This window comes from Mauremys mutica, chromosome 1 (genome assembly GCF_020497125.1).
Source record: "Mauremys mutica isolate MM-2020 ecotype Southern chromosome 1, ASM2049712v1, whole genome shotgun sequence".
NCBI classification, from domain to species: Eukaryota; Metazoa; Chordata; order Testudines; family Geoemydidae; genus Mauremys; species Mauremys mutica.
Genome location: NC_059072.1, coordinates 310,776,495 through 310,790,128, shown reverse-complemented (window position 1 = coordinate 310,790,128; position 13,634 = coordinate 310,776,495). Strand labels below are relative to the sequence as shown.

At 47.7% G+C, this 13,634-nt stretch overlaps 1 protein-coding gene across 1 annotated transcript in view; it reads left to right on the top strand.

The window, feature by feature from the left end:
- The window catches only part of FREM2 (FRAS1 related extracellular matrix 2), a 217,788-nt gene that overhangs the window by 149,947 nt on the left and 54,207 nt on the right, over window positions 1-13,634 (top strand). The window contains exon 7 of the mRNA XM_045015121.1: window positions 6,978-7,127. Within this exon, the coding sequence (XP_044871056.1) occupies window positions 6,978-7,127 (150 nt within the window). The remainder of the gene's footprint in view (window positions 1-6,977; window positions 7,128-13,634) is intronic.

Genomic DNA, 13,634 nt, shown 5'->3' with positions numbered 1-13,634 from the left:
ACTGAATCTGAAAATGAGGGGTGAAGCCCTCGGTTAATTAGAAAATTGTGGTTTATCCTAAGTGTGTGTCCTTGTTAGGAAGTGGAGTCACACCACAGATGAAAGTGGCTCTCTGTGTTTACTGTGGTTTTCTATAGTTCCTAATGATAATTTCCTTATTGTTAGTGGCACAATGTCCTCTGCTGTTGTTGTGAAAGACACTAAGGGCTAGAGCAGGGGTCAGCAACCTCTGGCACACGGCTTGCCAGGGTAAGCATCTTGGCGGGCCAGACCCGTTTGTTTACCTGCCACCTCCACAGGTTCGGCTGATTTCGGCTCCCACTGGCCGCAGTTCGCCGCTCCGGGTCAATGGGGGTGGTGGGAAGCGGTGTGGGCCGAGGGATGTGCTGGCCGCTGCTTCCTGCCGCCCCCATTGGCCCGGAGTGGCGAACTGCAGCCAGTGGGAGCCGCGATCAGACAAACCTGCAGAGGCGGCAGGTAAACAAACTGGTCCGGACCGCCAGGGTGCTTACCTTGGCGAGCCGCTTGCCAGAGGTTGCCGACCCCTGAGCTAGATTCACAAAAGGCACCTAAATTCCAGAATAAGGCCCCTGCTCAGCAGCCACGGCACCCGGTTGGCACCTAAACAGGCTCAGCTCCTATATTTTTGCAGTAGAAGTTCCCTCAGCATCTGTGTTTCTGCACATGTGCACTGCAGCCCCACACCAGGCAGTGGAGCCTAAGCCCAAGGTGATTCACTAACCTAACTCGCCTGCAGGGCCCAATCCGGTAAGCATACTCAGAGTGTGCCTGCTGGATCAGGCCCCTGCAGGCGAGCTTATACTACTTATAGCCCAGGGGTTAGGATACTCACCTGGGATGTGGGAGATCTCTGCTTCAAGTCCCCCCTTCCTCCTAAGGGAAGAAGGGATTTGAACAGGGAACAACACCTCTCAGGTGAACTCCTTAGCCACTGGGCTGTGGGATATTATGATGTGCGGCTCCCTCAGTCTCTCCTGTTGAAGCTGTTCCACTGTGCATAGATCATTTAAAAAAATCATTGGAGCAGGTGAACTGAGTCCTGTGTCTCACACATCCCAACCACTACTGTAGCTCTAACTTCCAGGCAACAGAGTCATTCTCATGCTTGTTTGCCTGCTCTCTCTCTCTCGCCAATGATTCTTTTATGTTGACAGTCACTCATGTTCTTGTGCTCCAGTGTACACAACACATTGTAGGAGCAGTCATAGATTCTTCCAACATATATACCAGCTGAGGAAAACTTGATTAGGTCATAAAATTTAATGGATCTGGCTTTTGCCTGTCTGCCTGCCATTAGAGGCTTAGTTTTTTTTTCCCCTTCATGTAACCTCAGTCCTCTCTGTACACACATCACATGTTGCCACAATTCTCCTCCAGCTAGGAGGGCATAAATTAATGTGACTTCTAATCATGCACTGAGAATTCCCTAATGACACAATGGATTTTTCCCTATGCATTGGCTTTGTGCTGTTCTTTTCTCTCAGGGAGTTGAAAATTAAATTCAGGGTTTGATCTTAAATGTCCTGTATGTGATAGCACAGCACCATATTTAGAACATCGAGCCATTTGTTCTTCTTTAATTGTTTGTTAACTCCTAGTGGTCATGTAGTGCTGTGATATTTTGCAGCAGATTTAGTATACTGGAGCCTTGCTATTCTGAAATAATTCCACTAGGCAAATCATGAAAAATTAATGTAATGAGGCTTTTACTATGAAAGCCTCTAATGTTAATAATACACTAAAAAGTATGTATATAGCACTTTATATATTCTAACTGCTGTGGAAGGTAAGGAGTATTATCCTGAAACCAGTGCACAGAGATAAAGTGATTTGCCCAAGGTCAGAAAATCACTGGCAGTGCTGACTCTGGACACCAGATTCTCTCCTTAGAGATAGCTGTAGGGCTCCCAGCCCGTAGCAGTGCAGTGTATTTAGGTGCAAAGCATTTGTTTCTTAATTTGCTCTCTGAAGAAAAGAGGAAAAATGCAGATAAACATATCACTATTAAATGGGATAACTTGCCCCCTGCTCCATTTTTTGCTGTTCTTTCTTGTAATCTGAGGGGTTTAAAATGTTAAGATAAGGACAGTACTCACATAGTTCGGAATGGGAAATAAGCTTGATTTCAGTCTAACTGTTAATTGTGGGAAATCAGATTGAGGTTTTGTCCCCATAATTTGTGGGACAACTTTCACAAAACAGTTCACAAAGCTGCATCATGTTCCGATCTCGTCTGGATAACAGAATTCTGCACTGAAACCCTGTTTAAGGTCTCAGTATCTATCTTCACCTTTGTCTGCTTGCACTGAAGTGAGAAATGCAAGGAATGTATTGGCTAATGCACAAGGTCCAGCTAGGAATAAGGTTAATAAGATAACACGTTAATCTGTGCACACACACACTCATACACACTGGTACCTAGAGTTGAAAGTGCAGGAAGGGAGTGAGATGTGATGTGCAGATTTATCGCCTGTTGGCCCAAAGTATGTAAACAAATACACACATTGTAATTTTTCATTAATGTAAACTACACCAGGAACCACTCATATAGGTTTTAAAAAATGCTTTATTATGCTTCCTGGAAGAAGAGAGCTGCTCTCGTACTGATGGTTCAGTGAGGTTTTGATCTTTTGTTGCTTGTTACCCTCAGGGTAGGGAATAGTAAGATGTAGGTTTCAATCATTTCTAATCATATGTATGTAGTTTCTGTATCCCTTGTGCTCCTTCCTGCTCTTTTTTTATACACAATACTGCATCTGGTTTTAGATTAGATTCTAAACTTTTCAAGGCAGGTACTGTCCTCCTACAGTGGGTTTGGAGAGACCCAAATCAAGAAGGTATGTAGGGAGTTTACTCCTGAGGGAATTCTGCACCAAAAAAAAAAAAAAGAAAAAGAAAATTCTTTGCACAATATTTTAAAATTACGCCAGTTTTATTTGTGAATAAATACATGTGGAGGCTGCAGCATGGCAGTGGGGAGCACAGGGAAATCATCCTGCAGCTCCTTCTACCCCAGGACAGGGACACGGCAGTGAGGCTGCACCCGATTCTGACACAGCACAAGGGCCAGGCCTGCTGCAGAAACACACTGGGGCCCTGGGCCTCTGTGCTAGATACACCAGGTATGGGCAGGCAGGCTCAGCCCAGCAGGATGCAAGCACAGAGGGGCTCAGTGTGGGGGGACCCAGGTGTGGGGTAAGAGGGTTCGGTGTGGGGCAATCTGGGTGTGGGCAGCTAAGTGAGAGATCTGGATGCACAGGGGATTGTTGGGGAGTTCTGGGTGCAGGAGCAATGGGACTCTGCAGGGGGGTCCAGGTGAAGGTGGTTGGAGCTCAGCCGGAGTGTCCAGGTGTGGCGGGGTGAGGGTCTGGATGCAGCTGGTTGGGGCTCACTGGAGTGGGAAGCTGTGTGCGGGCAGGCCCATCAGGGTGGTCCAGGTGCAGGGGGGTGGCACTCATTGGTGTGGGGATTTGATGGGCCTGCTTAACAGGGGAGCCCCAGCTACTGCTGCTGTCGAGGGGATGCCACATGCCGGGCTTCCACTTCCCTGCCCTAGTCCCCTAGCCCCTTCTCGTCCCCATCCCATCTCCCTTCCCTACTGTCCCCTGCCCCATTCCCTCTCCACTGTCCCCATCTCAGTCCTCTCCCCACTGTCCCCTGCCCCATCCCCCTCCCTTCACTCTCACATCCCCCTTCCCCTGCCCTATCCCACCCCCTTCCTTCCTCACTGTTTCTTCTCTCCACCCCACCCTGCCCCTTTGCCCTGCCCCAACACAGGCACTCACTGTTGTACAGAAAACAGGATGGCTCCCAGCACACACAAGGGGAGCACAGCCAGCACTAGGACCGAGGAGGCGGTGTCCGAGTGGCACCCTCCTTCAGCCAGGCAGCTCTGAGTGGGCAGAAATCGAGAGGGGCAGTGGCACATGACACGGCATGCCCCTCATGCCTCACCTCTGTTTGGGAGGGCAATGTCCATGGGCTTTCCCGGACCCTCCACCTCCAGGGCAGCTTCCCTTTGCTTCCCCATCATTTTCCATAGGGAAGTAAAGAAATCTGCAGGTGGATATGAATTCTGCGTGCTCAGTGGTGCAGAATTCACCCAGGAGTAGGAGTTACTATAAAAATAAATAAAATGTGTATGTACGCTTTGTAACTTGGATGGGCTGAAACAATATTGCATTTTTAAATGGATACTCACTTTTGCCTGGAAGATCAGGTAACTGTTTCCTAAGGCCCAATTCAGCAAAACACTTAAGACAGTGCTTAATTTTAATCCTGAGAATAACCCCATCTCAGTTCAGCAAAGCACATGTTTAAGTCCCATTTGACTTCAGTTGGACTTTATCACATGTTGAGCATGGGGTTAAGGGCACTGCTAAACAGAGATTGAATTACTCATAAGAATGTAAAAATGGCCATACTGGATCAGACCAGAGGTCCGTCTAACCTACTATCCTGTCTTCTAACAGTGGCCAATGCCAGATGCTTCAGAGGGAATAAGCAGAACAGGACAATTATCCGGTGATCGATCTCCCTGTTGCCTATTCCCAGGATCTATCAATCAGAAGCTTAGGGAGCATGGGGTTGCATCCCTGGCCATCTTTGCTAATAGCCATTGCTGGACTTATCCCCCATGACCTTATCTTAATCTTCTTTGAATCTGGTTATACTTTTGGTTTTCACAAATCCCCTGGCAATGAATTCCACAGATTGACTCGACACTGTGAGAAGAATTACTTTGTTGTTTGTTTTAAACCTGCTGCCTATTAATTTCATCGGGTAACCCTTGGCTCTTGTGTTGTGTGAAAGGGTAAATATTACTTCCTTATTCACTTTCTCCACACTATTCATGATTTTATAGACTTCTATCATATCCCCTCTTAGCTGTCTCTTCTCCAAGATGAACAGTCCCAGTGTTTTTAATCTCTCTTCATATGCAAGCTGTTCCATACCCCTAATCATTTTTGCTGCCCTTCTCCATACCTTTTCCTATTCTAATACATCTTTTTGAGATGGGGAGACCAAAACTGCATGCAGTATTCCAGATATGGACATATTGTGGATTTATATAGTGGCATTATGATATTTACTGGGAGGGATAGCTCAGTGGTTTGAGCATTGGCCTACTAAACCAGGGTCGTGAGTTCAATCCTTGAGGGGGCCACTTAGGGAACTGAGGTAAAAATCTTTCTGGGGATTGGTCCTGCTTTGAGTAGGGGGTTGGACTAGATGACCTCTTGAGGGCCCTTTCAACCCTGATATTCTATGATTCCATTATTTATCCCTTTCCTAATAGTTCCTATAATTTTATTAGCTTTTTTTGACTGCCACTGCACATTGAGTGGATATTTTCAGAGAACTATCCACAATGATTCCAAGATCTCTTTCTTGAGTGGTAACAGCTAATTTAGACCCCATTTTTTTTATATTCATAGTTGGGATTATGTTTTCCAATGTGCACTACTTTGCACTTATCAACATTGAATTTCATCTGCCATTTCGTTGCCCAGTCACCCAGCTTTGTAAGAGTCCCTTGGTAACTCTTAGCAGTCTGCTTTGGACTTAACTATGTTGAATAATTTAGTATCATCTGCAAACTTGGCCACTTCACTGTTCACTACTTTTTCCAGATCATTTATGAGTATGTTGAAGATCACTGGTCCCAGTACAGATTCTTGGGGACCCCACTATTTACCTCTCTTCATTCTGAAAACTTACCATTTATTATTACCCTTTGTTTCCTGTCTTTTAGCCAGTTACTGATCCATGACAGGACCTTGCCTCTTACCCCATGACAGCTTACTTTGCTTAAGAGCCATTGATTAGGGACCTGGTGAAAGGCTTTCTGAAAGTCCAAGTAAACTATATTCACTGGATAGTCTTATCCACATGTTTGTTGAACCCCTCAAAGAATTCTGATAGATTGATGAGGCATGATTTCTCTTTAAAAAGCCATGTTAACTCTGTCCCAACAAATCATGTTCATCTGTGTCTGATAATTCTGTTCTTTACTATAGTTTCAACCAGTTTGCCTGGTTTTAAGTTAGGTTTACCGGCCTATAATTGCCCGGATTGCCTCTGGAGCCTTTTTTTTTTAATTGGCTATTTTCCAGTCATCTGATAAAGAGGCTGATTTAGGTGATAGGTTACATACCTCAGTTGTTAGTTGTGCAGTTTCATATTTGAGTTCCTTCAGAAATCTTGGGTGAATACCATCTGGTCCTGGTGACTTATTACTGTTTAATTTTTTTGATTTGTTCCAAAACCACCTCTACTGACACCTCAGTCTGAGACAGTCTCTCAGATTTGTCACCTAAAAAGAATGGCTTTAGGTGTGGAAATCTCCCTCACGTCCTCTGCAGTGAAGACTGATGCAAAGAATTCATTTAGCTTCTCTGCAATGGCTTTGTCTTCCTTGAGTGCTCCTTTAGCACCTCGATTGTCCAGTGGCCACATTGATTGTTTGACAGTCTTCCTGCTTCTGGCGTACTTAAAAAAATATTTTGATGTTAGTTTTTGTGACTTTTGTTACTTGCTCTTTAATTTCTTATTTGGTCTGCCTGATTATATTTTTACATTTGACTTGCCAAAATTTATGCTCCCTTCTATTTTCCCTCTTTAGGATTTGACTTCTTTTGATTCTGTGTGCCATACTTACATTAACATTTGTCTGAGCACCTTATAATCATTAATGTATTCATCCTCACAACACCCCCTTTGAAGTAGAGAAATGCTGTCACCCCCATTTTACAGAGAACTGAAGGACAGAGACTTCTCAACATCACAGAGGTGAAACAGGGAATTGAACCCTAGACTGCCAAGTCCCTGCCCTTAACCACTGGACCATCCTTCCTTTTGTATACATTTTTAATTTGTTTATATATGCTTAAAAGTAGGTTCTCCGGTAAGGAGCAAACTTTAATGACTTTAAATTACTTTAACCTTTTTACCAGAACCAGCCTTCTACTTTGGAGATGTCGAATACTATGTTGATGAGAGTGCTGGCTTTGTTGAGGTGCGTGTCTGGAGAACTGGAACTGATTTGTCCAGAGCTGCCACTGTTACAGTCAGGTCTCGCAAAACTGAGCCAATAACTGCAGAGGGTGAGTGATCATTTTGCTCTAGTGTCATTTTTCCTTAATATGTCTTAACATGGAGCACTGGTACATCCAGTGTGGATTCAATCCTGAATGCCTCTGGTTTAGCCCCAGAAGTGGCTCAGAGAGCCTCAAGGCTAGGCATGCCACACTTGGTGTTTGCGCCGAACCTTTGGACAGGGGCTTCTCCATAGTGTGAAGAAATGCATGTGTGTGATGTTCAGAAGTAAGAGGAGACCTCTGTGCCCACACTGAACTGCATGCTAGTAAGTAAGGGAGAAAGTGAGAATGATCAGGAACAGAGAAAGGGCATGGACAGGTGTTAAAATGAAAATGAATGAATGGAAATCATGGGCTTTATCCTGGAAGGTGCTGGCTGCCCTCAGCTACCATGAATTTAATTAAAGGTTTAAGCTGCTCAGCACTTCACATGATCTATTTGAGATGCATACAGCCCATTTTTCGATATCAGTGTTATTCCTACAGCTAAGCTGAAGTAAGGGCTTATTCAAATGTGTTTAAGAGCTGCCCTTAGAAGGAAATGGAAGCAATGGCAAATTATAGCTCCAGCCTTCCAATGGTTCCCACAGACTATTATCTCTTGTGGTCAGTTGCTCATTGCCTCCTAATACATGCTAGGCACAGAGTTCTGTGCAGCCTGCAGTTCTTGCTGCCCTCAGCTTATTATATTTAGTCTGTGTCTACCCTTAGAGCTAGAGGAATGATTCCCAGGTCACACAGACACACTCATGTGCTAATTCGAGGAGAGTTAGTGGACTAAAAATAGTTGTGCAGGTGTAGTAGCACAGGCAGCTGTGAGTGGCACCACAGGCTAGTTGCCCCAAGTACATACCCATGGGGTCCAGGTAGGTAGGTAGGTACTCAGCACAACTAGCCCATGCCGCCGCTCACCCACTGCCCATGCTACCCCAGCTTACAAATGTTTTTAGTGTGCCAGCTCCAGGAGAGTTAGTGTGAGTATGTCTATGTGAGCTGGGAGTCATACCCCCAGCTCTACGTGCAGAATACCCTCAGAGCCTTCATCCACATGCTGAAAGGATCAAGCTCTAAATTGGTATCTGGAGCTGCAGACGTACTGTACTCAGTCTGTTTCTAAAACATGGCATTTTATGCTAAAGCGTTCTTTTGATGTGGAGAAGTCATGAAGAGTCCAAATATTTTTCCTAGATGGTTACATTGAGCATGAACAGACGTTAGTGTTTAGTTACTGATATAATTTTAAAATACTCTTAGTTGTCATAAGCCTTCTTGTTATGATGCCCATGACAGGAAGACATAGAGTCTGGGTTTAGCATTAGTATGCCTTCCACATTTTTGTGCTTTCTCTTGGAAAATTAGATTATTAAGATGCCTAAAAAGAATGTCCATTTACTTCATTTCTTAACTATTATTTCACGTGATCTGTTGGGTTTACCTCACCCTAAATATTGAATGTATTTTTGTTGCAGAAAAGCATAACAGCATTATAAGAGTTTAAAGCCAGAACATGTTTTTGGTCTTCACTCACTGGATAACCTGTTAAATAGGTGTGGGGATTGTTTTTGTTTCCTTCAGCAATATGTGTAAGGGTTTTTTATCTCTTTATTTAACAGTTTATTGGAGAAGTAAAACAGATTGTACTGTGATATCACAGCAAATGCACAAAAGTCCACTCTTTCACCTCAGACTTAGGTACCTTTAATACCCGGGACACCATGTCCTGTTATAACTCAACATCCTGTCTCAGGGTACGTCTACACTACAAGACTATTTCGAATCTACTTAACTCGAATTTGTGGAATCGACCTTATGAAGTCGAATTTGTGTATCCACACTAAATACACTAATTCGACTGTCTGAGTCCACAGTAACGGGGCCAGCGTCGACTTTGGAAGCGGTGCACTGTGGGAAGCTATCCCACAGTTCCCGCAGTCCCCGCTGCCCATTGGAATGCTGGGTAGAGCCCCCAATGCCTGCTGGGGGAAAAATGTGTCAAGGGTGGTTTTGGGTAACTGTCGTCATTGAACCGTCAATCACACCCTCCCTCCCTGAAAGCGCCGGCGGGAAATCTGTTCGCGCCCTTCTCTGGTCGGTTACAGCGCGGATGCCACAGCACTGCGAGCATGGAGCCCGCTGTGATCATCGCTGCACTTATGGCCGTTGTCAACTCCTCGCACCTTATCGTCCACCTCTTCCACAGTCAGCTGCTGAGAAATCGGGCGAGGAGGCTCCGTCAGCACGGTGAGGACAGGAAGTCACAGAGTGGCGCAGACCTCTCACAAAGCAGGGAACGCCGCGCAGTGGAGATCATGGTGGCAATGGGTCAAGTTCATGGCGTGGAACGGCGATTCTGGGCCCGGGAAACAAGCACGGACTGGTGGGACCGCATAGTGCTGCAGGTCTGGGATGAATCACAGTGGCTGCGAAACTTCAGGATGCGTAAGGGCACTTTCCTTGAACTCTGTGATTTGCTGTCCCCTGCCCTGAAGCGCCAGGACACCCGGATGCGAGCAGCCCTGAGTGTGCAGAAGCGAGTGGCCATAGCCCTCTGGAAACTTGCAACGCCAGACAGCTACCGGTCAGTAGCGAACCACTTTGGCGTGGGCAAATCTACCGTAGGGCTTGCTGTGATTGAAGTAGCCCACGCAATCGTTGAGCAACTTCTCTCAAAGGTAGTGACTCTAGGAAACGTCCAGGTCGTCAGAGATGGCTTCGCCACGATGGGATTCCCAAACTGCGGTGGGGCTATAGATGGGACTCACATCCCTATCCTGGGACCAGCCCACCAGGCCAGCCAGTACATTAACCGAAAGGGCTACTTTTCTATGGTGCTGCAAGCACTGGTGGACCATAGGGGACGTTTTACCAACATCTACGTCGGGTGGCCGGGCAAGGTTCATGACGTGCGTGTGTTCAGGAACTCTGGTCTGTTTAAACGCCTCCAGGCAGGTAGTTTCTTCCCGGACCACAAAATAACGGTTGGGGATGTGCAGATGCCTACAGTGATCCTCGGGGACCCAGCCTACCCGCTAATGCCCTGGCTCATGAAGCCCTATACAGGCGCCTTGGACAGTGAGAAGGAACTCTTCAACTACCGGCTGAGCAAGTGCAGAATGGTGGTGGAGTGTGCTTTCGGACGTCTCAAGGGGAGATGGCGGAGCTTACTGACTCGCTCGGACCTCAGCGAAAAAAATATCCCCGTTGTTATTGCTGCTTGCTGTGTGCTCCACAATCTCTGTGGGAGCAAGGGGGAGACCTTTATGGCGGGATGGGAGATTGAGGCAAATCGCCTGGCTGCTGATTACGCTCAGCCAGACAGCCGTGCCGATAGAAGATCCCAGCGGGAAGCGCTGTGCATCCGGGAGGCTTTGAAAGCTAGGTTCCTCGGAGAGCAGGGTAACCTATGACTGTCCACTTGATTTACAGAGAAGCTGAACCTGAGCCTGTTTCAGTGACTGTTGACTTCGATCTGCGGTTACATACCCCGTTCTCCAGGTTTCCCCCCTTCCAACACACGTTTTAAAATAAATTTAATGGAACACTGATTATTAACAAAGTTTTCTTTAATTATGAATTCCTGTTCAAGGGTTGAAACATGGACGCAGACTGTGGTGGGTACGGTGTGCACTGATGTACAGACCACTTCTACACTAGAGGAATGACAGGCTCCTGCTCCTACAGCGGTCTCTGGGGGGAGGACGGTTGCAGGTGGGTGTGCAGGAAGGGATGGGTTTGCAGGAAGGGGTGAGGGGTGCCGTCTTTGGGACGGAGTTTGGATGCAGGCTCTGGGCTGGGGGTTGGGGCGTAGGAAGGGGTGAGGTGTGTGTGGGAAGGGTGAGTATGTGTCCGTGGATGAGGGCTCTTGCTGGGGCTCAGGGCATCGGAGAGGCTCGTGGCTAGGGTGGAAGGGCATGGTAAGGGCAGCCTGCCTTGCCATTTGTGGATGGCAGGCGCTAGGACCCTGGGACAGCATACACCTCACAGACTGACCCTGGTGCCTAGTGACTGCAGTCTGTGTGTGTCCTGCTGTTGATCCTGCCCCCAAGTCTGTACCCTGGTAATGGAGGCTGTCCTATGCAATTAAAAAACTCCTCCCCCCCCTTCACACAAAGTCTTCTGACAAGAAAAACGTGACGGAAACAGTGAATAACAACAAACTACTTTTAATACTCAACTACACAGTGGGGGGATGAAACTTGGATTTGGGACTGGGTGATCCAGGAAGGGAAGCACTTCTCAAAATTTATGGCATGAGAGCTGTTTGGTACATGAGCGCTCTGCTGGGGTGGAGTGACAGTTTTCACGGCCCCTAGCGCCCCTCCTTCTTGTGATTTTGGGTGAGGGGGGGACAGGACTTTGTGGCGGGGGAGGGCGGTTGCAGATACAGTTCAGGGGGGCTCTCTGCTCCTGCCTGCGGTCCTGCAGAACATCTACAAGGCGCCGGAGCGTGTCCGTTTGCTCCCTCATTAGCCCAAGCAGCGTTTGAGTCGCCTGCTGGTCTTCCTGCCGCCACCTGTCCTCCCGTTCGCTGTGTGAGCGCTGGTGCTGACATAGGGTCTCCCTCCACTGTCTCTGCTCGGCCGCCTCGGCTCTGGAGCAGGTCATCAGTTCCGAGAACATGTCGTCCCTAGTCTTTTTCTTTCGCAGCCTAATCTGCGCCAGCCTCTGTGAGGGGGATGCCGGGGCAGTTCGTGAAAGAGCCGCAGCTGTGTAATGGGAAAAAGGAAGTGATTTCCTTGAAAAGATACATGTTTGCGAACACTGAACACAGTCTACTCAGTTTCTGTGAACAAGACCATACAGGGCACCTAGTCTCACGAGCTCTCAGGACAAGTTCGAGATTTCGGAATACGCTTTCATTGGCTGCGGTCTTGCACAGGAGATCGGACAAGCGGGGCGGTACAGCTGAATCCGTGTAGCAGCCAGGCCTGGTAAGCCCTACACTATAGGCTGCTTAACAGTTAATGGATAGCTGTGCCCTCCCGCTGAAGGCAATCTGGAAAGCATAAAGTCTGACCCTGTTCCAGCCCCTCGCGGCTGTGCCCGGGAAAGATCACTGTATGCTTTTCCTCTGCGGCCTCCAACACGTGGCTGTTAAACGAAGGTCATTGCTATGCAAAGTAAAAGTCAAGCATTCACAATAGTAACAGTACACTAATTGCCCTAATTAGATGCAGCAGTCGCCAAACGAGATTACCCTGAGGCGGGTCACTTGGAGAGAGAGAGGATGCTGCGAGAATCCCTGCACAGACCAGGTCCGTATGCTGTCATGCTGGTCGAGGCAATGATTCCGCTGTACGTTAGGATGGCCTGGCGCGGAAGAGTGTGCTTCCACGGAGCACCAAATAAGGCACCTCTCCCCAGGAACCTCCTGTGGAGGCTTTTCGAGCACCTCTACGAGAGCTTTGTGGAAGTGTCCCAAGAGGATTTCTGTTCCATCCCTATATGTGTGGACCTTCTTTTTATATAGTTTTATATGGAAAACTTTTTATATAGTTTTTATTCCTGTTTTTTAAAAAATAAATGTTTCCATGTTTATAGCACTTACCGACTGATCCTTCCCCTGATTCTGAGTCCGGGTTAACGGCCGGGGAGGGTTGGTAGGGGATCTCTGTGAGGGTGATGAAGAGATCCTGGCTGTCGGGGAAAGCGGTATTGTAAGCGCTGTCGCCTGCGTCGTCCTCCACAAACCCTTCCTCATCTTCCCCATCGGCGAACATCGCCGAGGAACTGCCCGTCGACACTATGCCATCCTCAGAGTCCACGGTCACTGGTGGGGCAGTGGTGGCAGACCCACCTAGAATGGCATGCAGTGCCTCGTAGAAGCGGCATGTCTGGGGCTGGGCTCCGGAGCGTCTGTTTGCCGCTCTGACTTTTTGGTAGCCTTGTCTCAGGTCCTTGATTTTCACGCGGCACTGCGTTGTATCCCGGCTGTATCCTCTGAGTGCCATGGCTTTGGAGACCTTCTCGTAGGTCTTTGCATTCCGTTTGTTGGAGCGCAGCTCCGAAAGCACAGACTCATCGCCCCACACAGCGATCAGATCCAGGACTTCCCGGTCTGTCCATGCTGGGGACCTCTTTCTATTCTGGGATTGCATGGACTCCTCTGCTGGAGAGCTCTGCATCGTTGCAGGTGCTGCTGAGCTCGCCCCGATGTCCAACCAGGACATCAGATTCAAAGTGCCCAGACAGGAAAAGGAATTCAAATTTTCCCGGGTCGTTTCCTGTGTGGCTGGTCAGAGAATCCAAGCTTGAACTGCTGCCCAGAGCGTCAACAGAGTGGTGCACTGTGGGATAGCTCCCGGAGCTACTAAGTTCGATTTGCATCCACACCTAGCCTAATTCGAGATAGCCATGTCGAATTTAGCGCTACTCCCCTCGTCGGGGTGGAGTACCGAATTCGAACTAAAGAGCCCTCTAGGTCGAATTAAACGGCTTCCTGGTGTGGACGGTTGAGCGGTTAATTCGAATTAATGCTGCTAAATTCGATTTAAAGTCCTAGTGTAGACCAGG